General features: G+C 32.6%; 2 protein-coding genes across 2 annotated transcripts; one reads left to right on the forward strand and one right to left on the reverse strand.

The window, feature by feature from the left end:
* Positions 1-350: 350 nt before the first annotated feature.
* On the forward strand, positions 351-4,054 carry LOC110462368. The gene is made up of 4 exons (XM_021516300.1): positions 351-376; positions 2,247-2,343; positions 3,141-3,354; positions 3,689-4,054. The coding sequence occupies exons 2-4, from the start codon at positions 2,271-2,273 to the stop codon at positions 3,816-3,818; spliced, it is 417 nt and encodes a 138-aa protein (XP_021371975.1). The 5' UTR covers positions 351-376; positions 2,247-2,270; the 3' UTR covers positions 3,819-4,054.
* A 2,759-nt stretch (positions 4,055-6,813) lies between these two features.
* Positions 6,814-11,663, reverse strand: LOC110462365. Its single transcript, XM_021516298.1, has 5 exons — positions 11,562-11,663; positions 10,731-11,174; positions 9,988-10,128; positions 9,397-9,597; positions 6,814-8,878 (listed from the first exon to the last, which is right to left on the reverse strand). The coding sequence occupies exons 2-5, from the start codon at positions 11,166-11,168 to the stop codon at positions 8,678-8,680; spliced, it is 981 nt and encodes a 326-aa protein (XP_021371973.1). The 5' UTR covers positions 11,169-11,174; positions 11,562-11,663; the 3' UTR covers positions 6,814-8,677.
* Between the last annotated feature and the right edge of the window lie 5,584 nt (positions 11,664-17,247).

A 17,247-nucleotide genomic window follows, 5' to 3' on the forward strand; every position in this document is an offset into this window, starting at 1 on the left:
GATATACATATAATAATGAAATAAAAATATAATGCTTACACAGCACATTCTAAAATTCTAGCATAATATGTCACTATGTGAATGAACACATTGACCGCATTAGTTGGAAGAAAATATAACAGAAAAGTTCCATCATTTCTGTTCAACCCAAATATTTGGAACGTTCATGACTGAAAAATATTCTGTCTAATCCAATTATGTCAAACTGTTGCATCTGCACTGTCGAGAAAAGTAGGACTCTTCCATCACGGAAAATGTCACATGGCCCTAACAGGTGCACGCCGCTATTTATTACACTTCGAGCAACACACGTATAAATAGGTGCGAGCTCAAACTGAATCTTACATATCGCAATCAGGCTGCAAGGACGATACAGGTGAGTTCAACTGTCGTAAAGCTTTCATTTTCATTTCGTTTTTTAAATATTGAGGTAACGTTACATGTTTCGTGCAAATTTGTCGATAGTACGGTGTTTCGATTTATTTTCAATTTAGTGTGCGGTTTTTGTGTTAGTTTATTTCAACTAAGTTTAGGAAAGATATCAGTAACACCATAACGTAATGTTTCTAGCAGACTGTTGTTTGTGAAATAATTAGATATACAACATTTAAAATATCTTGACAACTCATATTGACGACATAACGTGACCGGTTCTGCGGCAGCCAAAATGACTGCCAGATAGGATGGTCGGATTTGGCAGCAGAAAGTGCAATTATTTTCCATCAAGAAAATCGGGGTTCGATTTCCGGATCGGACATAAAGAAGGATCAGGTGTTCTCCGGGTATGTCGGCTCCCTCCTACATCATCACACCTATGTGTTGTCATCCGGACAGCTGACATTAATATTGAACAATATAAGGTATACAAATGTATGTAAGGCAGGTGTACACAAATAAATATCACTATATACGTAACAATTGGTATCTGTTGGATTCGTTTAGTTACATGCAATATTATTTATCTATAGTCTTTGTTAAGTGGCAACATGTGCAGAAATTCTGGTAATTATATTTTAATCCTACTGTGTATTAATATATAATCAAGTTAGAAAGAAAATAACAGACAGATGTATTTGTTTGTGTAAGTAATCACCAACTAAACTGGAAAGAGAAACATATTTAATTTTGTTATAACTTTATATCACTATCGGGATATATTACAGATATATGCAGAATATATATATACTAGTTAAATAATACAACAAATGTTTTGTCTGATTGTTTGTATAATATAAAATTTAGGTTTACGACATATTGTCGCAGTGGTCTTCTAATGGTAATAACTCAGAAACGCAATTTGCTGAACGTACCTTTAAAACGACGGGTTTGTAGATAAATGGAATCCAGTGAAATATCTTACAACAGTGAAATAGCAATGTTAAATATTCTGCTGTGTCAATGCGATATCTGGTCACTTTTATCTTTGAAATTATGTTCCGATCGGGACTGCAGGATTAAGTGTGAGCGTAATACATGAAAAATCCTACATTAGCGAAAAAAAGTTTTGAAATAATTATCGACACATATGGTAAGAGTAAATTATGTTATGCTAAACCACATCGTCATTCACGTCCCCCTACACACGACCAAATGACATATTTATCGCTGACCTCAGACCAAAATGCGACATGAAGACAGATTAATTGGGAAAAGCTGTCAATCGTTCTTCAGTAGATTTGCGTGGGCGATGACAGGCCTATATGTGTGATATCGGTTGATGTACAACTAGTCTGATAAACATTCTGACATTGGATATAGTCTTGGACGCGTGGCATTTATACAGTCACTAGATATTGTGTTCAGCATTTCACGTTATAACTTAATGGAGCATTTATTTTTTGAACACAATTCGATTATTGAACGGATTCCAATTTAACTGGAGTTTAATGTCCTAATTTGGTGGGAACGTCATCAAGATTTGTTAACATAGAACATGTGCACACTTTGACGAGAACTGTCGCCTGAACATGCACGCATGTTTTAAAAATACAAGCAAAATTAATTATCACCTTGCAAAACATGCTGAGTGTATAAATCTCATGACAAGTTGAACTCTATCTTCTCTCTTTGAATCGACGTTAAAAAGAAGTCACATGGACAACAAGTTATTGTAAATATCTGCAAGAAGAATCTGTATTTGTTGGCAGTCAGAGCTAGTAACATTTACTGCAGTAACGAAGGCGACAGCTATAAAACAGCGGTATCTTGGACACTTGTTATCAATGCAGTATAAACCTTTTTTGCAGTGTGCATTGGACGTATCTGGAAAAATGTTCACCAGGTTACTTTGTGTTTTGAGTGTGGTAGCGTTAGCATCGGCCTTACCAATGGGAGGTTTCGAAGGTAAATTGTGTTTTAAGTTTATGCTTGTTTGTTTTTGCTTTATTTGTTTTTATTTTTATTTATTTATTTATTTTTCAACTAAATATCAATTAAAGTCTACTTTACTTTATTTAACAAAACGCAAGAGATAATGTTTGAGAAGGTACGTAATTGTACGAATAATTTAATAAGTATATTACGACATTTTATTTGATGTGCCTATGTTTTGCACATTGAAAACTCTACGCCCATTGGATGCTATTTGGTAAAATGTGTATTAGGAAAAGAAAACAATTTAACTAAATAAAATCTTGTTTGTATCTGTTAAGTTATCGTTCTTCCGAATAAAGAATTAGGTTTAAACGTATATAGTTTTCCTAATGAATGATTAACACTTATTTTCGTAAGAAACATTGGCCTAAATGTAAATGTATGGTACTTGTATGTTTATACTCATAGTTATCTTGTTGACATTCTGTAAAATGTTTGGACGGAGCTTGGAATCTTGCGATCAACTTTAGTTCATAATAATATTAAGTCATGGTGAGAGGAACAATAGTCGTATTCAGTGAACGGCATTTTCAACCAATACTATTCACTTGAATGTACTGCAATCCTTTTGCATACTGGAACAAGGTTATAACAATCATAGGATCTAAGAACGTAGTTCACCCAATATAGACATAATTTGTGATATAATTATAGCTTGTTAATGTTGTTTGTTTGTTTGTTAGCTAGATAGATGTTTTAATTCTTGTTTTGTTTTTCGAGGATGAAACTATCGTTTCCTATTTCAATATTACCGATTTCCGTTTTAGGTCATATTGGTAAAGGGTCCACCTCGGACTTCTTTAGCAAGTTCATCCCAAAGGGCGTCATGGCCAACTTGACCAGTAACCCTATGCTGCAATGGCTACCAGGCTTCATATCGCAGACAGTTAATGCTGCTAGGGAGAGAAAAATGATGAAGGAACGGCAGCAAGCAATGCAGTCTGATGTCGAAATGGGTGGACTTAGCGGCTATATGGCCCGGTAAGTAAAGCAAAATAATCATGAATGCAACAGTGACTAACGCCTGGATCGGCCATTCATTATATATATTTTTAATTGCAAAGAAATTGCAATTTCATTTAAGATTGATGAGTTTAATTTAATTGGTATTGGCGGATACATTTAAACAAGGCTTTAGTGAAAACAAAAGGACGAGTTACATAAAACTCATATGAAACGAAAAGTTATTCAAATCCAATGCAATCATGATATTTCATATCGAGTCGTGAGGAATGTACAAGAAATCTTGTAATAATTGGAAATGATGTAGGTACCTAGTATTCTGTTAATAATTTTCTATGATTATTTTTTTAAGGAGTTCTGGAGGATCCACAGGTTTATCGCTGTCTAGTAGTGGACGTCAAGGCACGGCCATGGCGGCTGATAATCCGGTGGGAGACTATTATGCTGGACATTATGGCAGAATAGCGGAAGGAATGATGTAGATAACGGAAACATTTCCATACCTCTCGATACACAAATTTATTACCTGTGCTAAATGCTATTTATATAATTACAGCAGGCATTTAAAATGCACCTGTTTTATACGTAATGAAGAAACTTTATAACTTAATGTTATACCTATTGTAGTTATTTATATACTTATACAATAAGTAGCAACATGTGATTAAATGACAAAATTCCATACTTTGACAATAATGACGAATAGATGGATATTAACTGAACGATGCTTTATTTTAATTCAGATGAAAAACATTAAAGTAATTGTTCATAAGATGGTTTGTGTGTTTTGTCTATTAGGTTCGTAATGCTGTGTTGTCATTAAAATATATACTGACAATTAAAACCTCAATGATTGTTCACGTAAAGAGAGGCTGAACTTAGTAATAGAGAATTTAAGTGATTTAGAATACCCAGGTTACCTGTCCGGAAGGACCGTATAGGTTTAATACATAAGTTAAGTAGAGATATTCATAACACATGACACATACAATACACGCGAGTTTGTGTGTCGAACATTGGATTGTGTACAACAATCACCTAATACAACACCCAATGATATACTGTTTGTATACTATAAATAAACTTATCATATTACTTGCAAGATTTAATTAGCGATCACGCTAACAAACAGCTGTTGTTACAACGCATTGGAATGATTATGCTATTATGCGATACAAGATATATATATATATCTAAATAAGAGACACAACCGGCGACAGTGATATGCGATAATATGTTAATGTATCACTCTCACACCAGTACAATTAATTTGATTATATTAGAAAAGTACGCTTAGTTGTGGTATTAAATAAATTGTGTTCAGGAGCTTCACGGAAAGAACAGATTAATTGATGAATGCAGAAAAATATGCAAATCATTGTACATGTGAATGTATATGTGTATCCCGTAACCGCTACTGGCTTTTGTTATAGGCCTTAGTTAATTCACTTTGTATAACAAGCATTCTTGCGCGTGTTATTGGAGCCACAAAACATCCATAATGTTATCAAGTTATATAGGAACTCTTAGATTAAACCTGAGAAGAAGTTACTCACGAAAAGTAATCACTGGTTACAACTCCTCTACATATAGTGTGACAATAGAATCAAATGTTTCCCCAAACACCTGTATCATAGAGCTATAAATTGTACATAATAAGCCGGCTGGAGGTAATAATTGTTTTATTAATCCATTCGATAATTCTTTCAAGATCAATTTATCTACAACTTTGAAAATTAACTATGAAAATGGAAAGCAAAAGATAAATGACAATATTGTTTTTGATAAAAAGAAATAATAAAAGTAGATACCCAGGGCATTTGACGAATACTTTCCTGTTTGTGTCTGTAAATACATATACAAGTTGAAAAGTACAGTTGTGATATTGCTTTACTTATTTTATCAATTTCTCCTTATTTGAACATGAATCGAGATTTCGACACCAAGAGAATCCATGACATACACCATGCGTATAGTACTACTTTAATACTTTATCTAGAGGTCTGTAAAAGATTAATCCAGAATTCTGCTTTGCATACTAATAAGTATCTGCAAATCATCGCTGAAAGACTTAAAATCTTCAAACCCAATACACCTGGGTGTTCAAAACTAAAATAAAGCAATTTAATAGGATATTTAACCGCAAAAAAACACAACATGTATCCCCTAAATTCATGGCAGAACAGCAAGGAAGAGGACGAATTTTAAGTTGTTTTAACCTGTGTCTTATCCCATTTGTATTTTACAAATAAAATATATTTAAATGAGATGTTCAGGAATGATAATTTTTCTTTATGACATTCAACATATTGTGTATTGTCAAATAATTTAGGGAATTATGGTGATGAGGATCTAAGGCTCTGTGAATAGGGCCCGTGTTCATGAGACCGTTATCATGCTCCTCAAGAAATAATTATGTGCTTAAACGAACTTTCTTGTAGCTTACTTAAATCATGTCACAGGATCAAAAAGTCAAAAGATTTGGCTTTAAGTCTCTTAATTTTGTTTCCAAATCATCGACAATATAAGATGTCATTTGATCACAAAATCCATGCTTGAGCATGAAACTGGTTTCATGAATACGGGCCAATGTCTTTTATCATATCGTACATAGCATGTTTAAAGGACGATGACTGACAATTAATCTTGACAAAACTCACGTCAAACAAAGCAAAATTGCACTAGGTATTTCAAGCGACGAAATTAAATGAACCAACTTTTGTTTCTTATCATAAGTAGAAGTGTCAATGGAAATGTCTGCAATTCCTAATGTCAGGGTTATCAATATTTTATTTGAACGTACGACCATAAGATACAAAATACCTTTCTTCGTGAATGTACATTAACAATATCATACTAAACTAGTTTTATGCTGTTTTTTGTTGACGTACAAGATTCTATTATATGACCAAACAAAATGTGTGTAGGGCTAGAGTGGCATGTCATTAACCCCAGGATGTTTGTTTTTTTATTAAATCTATGACCGGATGTCATAAGAAAAAAACAAAAAAATATATGAGTTTTTGTCATATCCTAACAAGGTTGCATTAAAAGTGTGCTTTTTGAGCAGACTCATAATTTAACATTCCTATCATATCACAAGAAAAGGGCTGACTTTGTAAAAAATGTTCTTAAAAACTCTTTTGCCATTTACATAAAATATATATGTTGCTACCATAACAGTAGTTATGGTGTGTATTATAGATGTTGGATTTACGTTATTTTATATTAAACTTGTTTTCACGTGAAACATTTTGTACTAATTAACTTTCACTCATGCGTGATAGGATCTCGACCATAGCACTTCGGTCATGGAGAAACATAAGGGTAGAAATTGTTAAGGTTAAGAAAAGACAATACCTCAAGTACCGCATTGTGGACCAACAGAAGACAGATAATAGACTAGGCAAAAAGTAAAATAAAAAGCAGGTTCTCATAGAAATAGTACAAAATACAATAACTCAATTGTAAGTTTTTAAACATTTAATTCACATATCAAGTTTACAAATTCATAAATGAACATATGGAAAATAACACATCATTCATTCAAATGGCAAGTATTCGGTTGCGTAAGAAAACAAATACAATACAGCTGTTGCACATTCGCTGTGTTTATATCAATGCATTAAGTATACGTACATGTACATAAAGCTAGAACACAAAACTCGTGTAATAATAGTTCAATAAAAAGCAAGGGGGACTATTTTAGTTTAAGTGAGACTTAGTTTAATAATATAAAAATGTAAGGTTGCCGACAATGTCTCAAACGATATATTTTTATCAATTATTATGTATATTTCAACAAAACAAATACAAATATATATACTATTTTTATTTGAATACATTTTAAATCCATCAAACATGCAACAGGTTTAATTTCAAAATGATGGAATTCCAAAATAGAATTAGCGTCGTGACCTAAACACACAAACAATTACATACTTTAGGTTAAGTTATTTTGGAGATACTAATATTTTACCGCTTTTTGAGCAAAATCGAATGTGCTAACTAATTATAACTGCTAAAAATTAAATCAAGTTGAATTGTGGCAGGATTTAGAAAACTGTAGCGCTAAATCATTATTCGTTTCACTTGAAACTTCTTGTCGAAACGCGAAAGTATTAGCGCTCCAACTCGTTTTTTTACAGTAATTTGAATTCACTTAGGCCAAGGACTATCTGTGTTTGAGGGAAATTCTATGGAACGTAATGCAGAAACAAAAATCTATATATTCATGTAGGTACTGAAATCAACACATTGCAATCATGTAAACAAAACACAAATAAATAATTTATAAATTAATATTTTCACAATTGCAGGACAAAAGTCCCTTGTGATGATATAGATATAACCTGAGAAATAAAAACAAATATGTATCAAACAAATTCATGTGCAAAAGCAACATGGAAATAACACAAAATGTTTTGTACAAGTTTTAATAAACGTGATAAAAAAAATAAGCACATGGTAAAATATATTTACAAAATACTAATAAATTAAAAACAACAAAAGGTACATGATTTTAGTCTTTACATAGGTTTTTTGCATAATTCATGAGGGATTCTAATCGCTATTAAGTTTCGAGTAAAATTATTGGCTGTGTATAGTGTCACTTTCCCATTCGTTACTAACATAAAAATTGATAGAAACATTGTTATGTAATTAATAATTAAAAAAACCCATTATTCACCTAGAGGAAGTCTTCAAAAAAATGATTTTTTTTCTAAAGCACTTTCATTTATGAAACTCATCAAAAATCTAAAATCGAAATATTATTTGAAGGTTATGGGAAACCGTACTGCTAATAGTGTGTAGATTTAAGATCTCTTTGACTATAGCTAGTATCATAAGCAAGATTGCTTTTTAATATGAAGTAAAGATCATACATAAACGTTTTTGGGAAAAGTTAACTTAACATTATAAGTCATCAATTTCTTGTTATAAATACAGTTTTGTTTTAACGAATATAAGCAGGGTCCAAATCATTGACCTATGAGTTGTTTTGTTCAAACTGTTGAGACAGGTAGAAGACAATGTGCAGTCATGCATGCTCTTTGTAATGGTGTTACTATAGTGACTGGTCCGGCTATTATACGTCACTATTGTTTACGTTTAACGTCATTCCTGTTTGTTGTACTGCAGCGAATAATATTATGATCTTGGCAAAGGAAACACTACAGCGGTCATCAGAAAAGTTATAAAAACATGATGAAAATACTATTTTTTTAAACACCACATAGTAAATAAACAAATACCAGTGCAGAGTCGTTGCTCCTTTGTATTCCACAAGCCATCAGTACGGTATCTTCGCCGCTGTATGATGAATTGACGTATCACATCGTTATCGTGCTTTGAGACGTTCTATTTTTGAAAGGTCTAGTATGTACGTGAGGGCTGCCTCTGTTTCGAACATTTGTAGCATCATGTTATAAATAGTGCCGAGTACAAAAAATACTCGGTATTTTGAATAAAACTTAAACTTTTCGGGACTCATCCGTTGTGGTGTCTGTCGACTTATCCTCGCCCCAAAGTACATTTTTGCCTGTAAATAAAAAAGAAACAATAAATAAATAATTAAAAATGCTAAATTGATCCTTTTCATTGCAATATTAATAACCATTTTCTTACTTTTTTATTGAAAATTAAAGAAAATGTTTTGAAATTTAAAAATTATATTCAGAATCCAATTAAAATCAATCCAATTTAAAATTAAAAAAAATATCGTCACTACAACTAATACATTACCTAACGTGCATTCACTTTCATTTACTTAAGAATAAGTCGTTAACTACATTTAACTGATAGTACATAGCATTTTAATACGTAATGCAATTTTTTAAATAATATAAACAAATAACAATCCACGCAAAATATGGAATAGACAGTCACAGTTTTGTAATAACTTATTGCCATCATATGTAACCTTTGATCAGCGCCTAAGTGAGCTTACATGTAGCATACAAAACCACAGCCGACCAATCTAACGTGTATGTCTGCGCTATATATCCTAATGTTTTTATTAGTATTAATTCGCCCATTCACTTCTCGTAAAGGCCCCACCTGCTTTTCCAGTCCAAGGATGAGCTCGTCCAGGTTAGGAACAATAACAGTATTCAGGGTACAGTATAGGGAGGACCCTTCATCACAGGTGACGTCACAAGCGACCTCGTTTCCACAAATATGTCGTTTTTCAATGGCTAGGAGGTCAGTCAGGTTTCTCTGATTGTAACGAAGCACTTGTATGACGTCAACAAGTAATTTCTATAACATGAAATGTACACAAGCTATGTATATGGTTACAGAAATTCCCCGCACGCAGTCTACCGAAGAGACACAACAAATAAAGACTTGCTCAAGTTAGAAATTATATTCCTACCCGCAAAATAATTCTAAGAATGAATAAAAATGAAAATGAAACTGAACAGTGTGGTATCATATGTGCTCACACGTGTAATTGATTAAACCGGACATGAAGCACTAGGCTACTTATAATTAATTTTAAATATTTTATTACTATCCCGCTTTTACACGTTGCTTACTGTTCATTGTGTGCCTTATATTTGATAATGTCTTTTTCTAATCTGTAAATCGTTCTGAAATTTCAAATGTTATTTAATTGCATTTAAAAGAACAAAATGTATTTCAATATACCTTGTCGAATTTTTTCTGCCTCTTGATCATCATGACTTCGTCTGACGGTGATCTGATAAAGTCTCGAACATTCCAGTTATTGATGAGGTTAAACGAGAAGTCTAAACAATCATCAGGTATGACGTCTTGATTATCCTGACACTGAAACATAGAGGTAAGGTTTGTCTTTGTTTACATGTCATAATTATAATAAATGCAACCGTATAACATTAGTTGAAATTCTATGACAGTCTTTCTTTATCATTGTATTACGAGTCTCATTGCTTCTGTATTATAATGAAAAATGATTCATATACATTGCAACGAATATTAATGACAGACAAGTCAAACCATATTTGATATATATAGGATCTTACATGACTTTCCATTTCATATGAGATTTATGAAACGGGTCTAAGAATTTTTCACTTTAGCGAGCCTCTGGAATGAAATCGAGTGTAAGATCATTTTGATCACATAATCAAGATGTGTTGCACTTATTCGTGTAAAACGACAATTTCCATGCAACCTTGAAATGTAAAAAGCTGCCAATGCGTAAATCTATGACGTTAGTACTTGTCCTAGGCGTGACGTCACAATTGAAACAATTGAAACTGTCAACCAATCACAGGGCTGATAGGTCATATTACATGGGTTAATACGCTAAAGGTTAACTGGATAACACAGTACATTATGTGATAAAACTGCATAACATATTATTTTACATTATACTCATTTATTCAAGTAACTATTTAACTACTTACATAGTTTGATACAAGATGCTCCAGAGCATTTCCTAGAAATTCAACAGTAGGTATTGCCGTTTTTGATAGACTTTTCCAGAAACGGAAATGCATAGATGCCGACCCCCTCATTCGTAGGGAAGGAAACGAAGATCTTTCATCCGGATAAGAATTATCCGATTGCGTCATATCTGCATTAACATCAGTATAAGTATACGCAATGGGGGTGCGTATGGCTGACTCCTGGTGTGTCTCCACGTCTGTGATTGATCGACTTTCAATCAAAGATGAAGGTGAAAATATCTTACTATTCTCATAGTCTATCCTTGATATTTCTTTTGGGAAGTTAGGTGGCAACTGGTATTGCGCTTCGGAATCTTTGAAAATGGGTGTTGAGAGCGCTGATGTTACCAGGAGGAATCCAACAACAAACTCGAGTATCAAATTCCCAGAATTCATTTGTTTCTGAAAAGTAAAGACAAAAAACAATGTTGTTATAACGACAAGTGTTTAAATAACATTTCAGTGTATAAAGTCATGGCAAGTAAAAACATTTCAAACTTAACAAGTTATTTTAAATGTTGCTGATGAATGCAACTTCATTGAAATGGGCGTCAGTATTCTGTTTTACATGGATGCATGAATAAGCAAGCTCCATGAACGTATGTTTCACAAAGAAATGAAGCCATTAGTTTACCTGCATATTTTATTTAACACCAAGTTAATATTTTTTAATGTAATATACCTTTGGAAATATAAAAACAATTATTTAAAAAGGATAATCGTAGTTACTATATATTTACAAATCTACCTTAAATCTCGAACATGAATTTGTTACATTCCATTACTTACTTTTACGCTTGATTCCCTGTACTGTTCACGTGTTTCTGTGTAACAACTTAGACTTAAATATATCACTTGTTAAATATCGACTAGATAATTATACAATACCTAAAAGGGCCACCAACACATGTCTTTATACTTAAAGTTCAAAGATCAAAATTCGCGTGCCTGTCACTTCCGCCGATAACCGCAGCTTCCTGTTGTGGGACTGTCAGCCAATTGGAGCTCGATCTGTTGAATGGAAATTTTTCTTCATCCGGGCACACCAATTACAAGATAATTATGCTTGTTGACGTTTGTTGTAATTGTGTGTTTAAACCACTTACACATCTATATACGTGCCATTGCTCAAACATGAAACAATAAGGGTACATATCACTAGAGTTATACACATATGATCTTCACTTTATACTACTACACATTTGACGTTTTCTCAATGAGATCTGGAACAAGTTGTATTGATTTCACATAATCTTAATAACATATTTTGTGAACATTTTGTTAAAGGTGATTTTTTTTTTTACAGAAATGAAACAAATATGCATGTCCTCATATAAAAAACAATTATTTTATCAGACATTTTATCGGAAGGATTATCAAAATAAGTATGTTTAACGTATATGATATATCGTATAATATATATGAGAGAAATCGGATAAGAAAAGACTGATATAGGATCAGTCTGTTGTCTCATCCTGTTCATAATGCATGTATTGTTTTTTTTATTTTTTATTTGCTGTTTATCTGTATTATCATAATTCTAATATACTATTAATAACATGTTTTGATTTGAATTGAACTTAGATAGTACAAAATTATTTTATGAAGTATGTGATATCGCATATAATATATGAAATCTCATAAAAACTGCCACAAGATATAGACATTATATGGGTTGTACATATGCAGTATCAACCATATATTCCATATACTATAACATATTAATTGAATTTCTTATTTCTTACACAATATATCTAATACAAAACGTGAAATTACGGCATTAAAAACGAGCACTAATGTAGTAACTGCACCCGTGAGAATCATTGGGAACCAATCTATCAATTCATGACAAACTGTAACAAAGGGATAACCTATTCGATAAAATCAGACAATGCACTGAAGTTGGACAGAATTGCATGTATTTTTGGTTGTGTGTTGTATCAAACACTCAAAAATCACTCCAAGTTTTCACAAACCACAATGGAATGACGCTCCCAGGAGAAACTTGTCATCCCGTTCAATTATATAAGGTATCTTATATATTATATAAGATATTTCATAAAACAACTTAAATGATATCCTATATACTAAGCAAGAGATAAAAAAAAATGCTCTATAATATATCTGATATAATTTATACAAAAAAAAAGAAGTGAAAATCGGAGTCAGATATGGTATTCTATCATTATAAAATATATAGAGAGATGTTCATATATCATAAAATGATGGATCTTATATGCTGTATAATGTATCATAGATGACATAAGAAATATTATATATATATACAGTATCCTATGTCATTGTGCAAAACATATCTTAGATAATTTATAAGATATAGGATCATTGCTCCTGAAATAAATTGCCTTGTCAAACGAATGTATCAATAAGGCAATTGTCGGTTTGATCAGTTGGAGGGAATGACGTAAATTCTGATGCTCGTGATTTAACAAACCATAGCCAATAACAACTGCTATTTCTGTAGCGTATTCGTGATTACAGGAAATTCGGATTTCCGAACACCCCATTAACAAAAATAGTAAACTAAAGATTAGGAGCTCAGTGATATAAGGATTAAATTACGTCGAACGGTTTACGCCCGCTCTCTAGGTGGTCGTTTTAAATATTTCCAGGCCTGTTGCAGTATTCACATATTTTGGTACGAACGCGCACAATATTTACAGTATATCGTTTACATGTTTTAAGATTTGGTTATGGTGTCGCATTCATGTTGGAGGTGAGACTTTAGTATGTAACAGTGGTGGACGATCTGATCACGTGTTTCTTGATCTACTTAGGGCTTTTCCTTTTAACTCCAATAGTACAGTATACTAGATTATCAAATAATTTGTAGTCCAAGGTCCAAATACTAGTGGAAGTTCTGTTAAAAAACTCTGACCTCTGATACTTGAAAAGAGTGTATACCTGTTCCATCTGCTAATCCCGACAAAGTTATTTGAAGTGCAGTCGTCAGAAATACAATAAAATGTACGAAAATTAGGGGATCTGCAGTACTTATGTTATTGTTAGTTAGTTGCACTGTGTTTGTCACAAGATTGTTATTAGGACACTTCTCTATCAATCTTAACATGTATAATGTAACAATTGAAATCAAACGAAAGTATTCTGATCAAATTATTCTTTATCTTATCATTTTCTTTGTTATTCCACAGTACATTACAGAGGGTTGTAGGGTTTGGACCCTCCAGTCAATTCTAATTTCTCAAACCTGAAGACATTCATCCATCAATTTGCTTAATGATTGTGAAAAAAATACGTTTTTCTGCTAATGTTATTTTCAATTTGTGCGAAATTATTGATTTAATTGAAGTTACTAAACCCAATCATGATATGCTCATTCTCTTATTCAAACACCCATGCCAAACTATTTAAACATAAAATATGAATCATTTCAAGTGCAGAATGTGGAAATATATTCATTTCAATTTGATACGCATCATGTGATACACAAATTTAATAATAACTTCCGAAGCATGTCTTTTTCGATAATACACATAACAAGATGTTAAGAAATGAAATATGTATTTTAATTTCCTTAACATGATTCTTAAATAAGATTAAACTGCATGGGAATTTTGTTCAACACCATGCGCAACTTTATATCATAAACCATCGTATACAATAATCTTTGAATTAACATGACTATTAAGACTTTTTAAATCACAAACGACAAATACTACTGGAATCTTCTATCATACTTTGATTTCCTCATGTACTCTCCACATCACCTTCAATGCGGATGACTAAACTTGTTCCGTTGACTAACTAGCGCGGTTATAAAAGCCTTTTTACTTCTGGATGAGCGGTTCTGTGTATACTCATGGTAATTCAGCGCCTTTAAATCACAGATTAGAATTCCCGGTCTCTGCAAGATGAAAGCACTGTTAGCTTGAAGAAGCTATTGCAAAGATTGCAAATGTTGAGCGTTAGTTACGTCCGTAAAAGGTACAACTGATGGTTTTGTCTATGTGGTAAAGATAACCATGCTTTGTATAACGGAATCTATAAATATTTTAATACACGTACAAGAATTATTTATGTTTCCTTAATTTTAAGGTAGTGAATAACATAAAACAAATTATCTGATAAGATGTAGCAGTCCTTTCAGCATCGTTGCCTTTGAAGTTTTCTAAACTACGTTCGTGAGTAACAGAAGAATTTCCTAATTTTGTTATCAAGCATTTCCTTTTACCGAAATCTGACATTACATCACTAGATTTATCACACAGCCAGGGGTCATCCGGTGCAGTATTTATGTTCATGTTTCGTGTTTTGATACCTGGCTGCTATAAAGTGAAACACTGCACAGTACACACACACACACACACACATATATATATATATATTCTCATAGGTTTTTTGGAGGTTCTCACTTCGATCGAAATAAAAAAACTCTGGAAAGAATAATTGATATAATTTGTTGACAAAATCATTATAAAGTCCTGTTTTAAAAAAAAAAGAAAAATGTAACGGAAGTCGTGTACTGCTGGGAAATTATATTATAGAACATATATTATTCACGAATCTTAATGGTTAAGCAGACATATTTGGTTCTGAAAGTATGTAAATAATGCGGACAGTTATTGCATCGTGGCCTATCTATAACAAAAATAGGAGGTCAGCGTTCATGTATCAACTCCAATGGGTACACTGGGTCTGATTTTGATGCAAAAACGGACGATCTTGTGTTGGTTGATCATTGCTATTAAACAAGCAGTTCCCACGATTTCCAGTGACTCTGATAAAGTAATACAAATAAATAGCCAAATTGTTCATTTGATTGGTGCTTATTTTACCTCTGACCTAGAGAGAAGGTCACTGTGAATAATTATTACAGTCTATTTCACAACAATTGTGGATAATACAGATGCACAGCTTAGGATCACAATAACCAAATTACATTGTCCAGTACACATCCTGCTGATAATGAAGGTAAACATCAAAAAAATATTGAGATGTCTTTAATGGTTTTAACGTTTCGACCCATTAAGATTGTATACAATAAGCGGAATTAAGTCCCGGTGAAGGCGCAAAAAGGAGGTATTGGAAGAAAAACCAGTAACAATACAATATGTTTCACTTCACTTGAAGTGAAGATATATTAATATACCACAGCGTCAACATACTGATACATTAACATCTTATATACATTATTTCGAGATTTTAAAACTAAATATATATTTCCTGGAAATGGCTTTTAAACTTCATTAGTTTGTGGCCAATATATGACATATGGACTCTATGGCCTGTACATATTTTTTGGGGAGTGAAAGTCAATTATATCAAACATATATGATGTAAATGTTTTCATGGTATATAACAAAGTGTACCTATATCTAAATTAAGTAAAATAGTTTTTGTAAACTTGTTATTAATAGTCTCACATCACTATTATATAATCTACTTTGGAGGAGTTACTTCCCATTTACGTGTCTAAAATGTACATGTCTTAAATATGTAAATAGCATGTTCACAACGAGGTGTTGCTGTAGGGAGATAACTTATATCGTAAATGCCCGATGTCCAATCCTGCTGACTTCTTTTGTCCATAACATATGATGGAATTGAAATTGAGATTTCGAGATTAAAGTAAAATAACAAAAAAACAAAAAACAAAAACCCAGCAGAGATAGCGGAGATACCATGGCAAACGTAACGACATCATGAACATCTATTTAAAACAGGAGTTAGGACTAAGAGCTCTTCAAGAATCGATATTCCGTCTTTGCGTATTGCAGAGTTATCCTCTCTTGGGAGCAGGGATTGATTGTTACGTCATTGATTTGTGTGAGAAAATTACGTCATTTTCTCAAAAACTGATGACGTTATTCTCACAAACAAGTGACGTAACAATCAATACCTGCTCCCAAGAGAAGATAACTCTGCAATACGCAAAGACGGAATACCCTGTCTTGATTATAGCACCTATATCATGCCGCTTTATTCAATATATGGTTCATCAGAATAAGTTAATATAAATCAGTAGTACAATATATAAGAATGGTTGTTTCTCGACCATAGGTGATAACTGCACTGTTAGGTGAATGTTTATAAAAGTGCACATCACACCTATGATTATTATAATGTATGTAACACGACTGTCTGTTTTATTGTAAATATGGCGGTATATCAGCAGCATTGAGAGGACACTCAATAAATCTATCATTGTTATAAATGATTTTTATCGTATGGTGTAGTTGTACGGTACACACTGAGTGTGATCTCAACATAAACGTGATTGTGCAGAGGACATTATTCTTTTGAAATGTCTTGTGTTGTTAAACAGTACTTAAACCAAATCACTGCATGCCGGGCTTCACAGGCGATAGGAATTATTTATGTTTTCAATCACTCATTTCGTACACCGATGGTATATTCCAGAACATTATAAGTAAGCATTTTTCTTGTTTGACCCCGTACGATATATTTGCCGTTAAGGGCCGTTAGGACTCAACCA

This window comes from Mizuhopecten yessoensis, unplaced genomic scaffold (genome assembly GCF_002113885.1).
Source record: "Mizuhopecten yessoensis strain PY_sf001 unplaced genomic scaffold, ASM211388v2 scaffold10771, whole genome shotgun sequence".
Classification (NCBI taxonomy): Eukaryota; Metazoa; Mollusca; class Bivalvia; order Pectinida; family Pectinidae; genus Mizuhopecten; species Mizuhopecten yessoensis.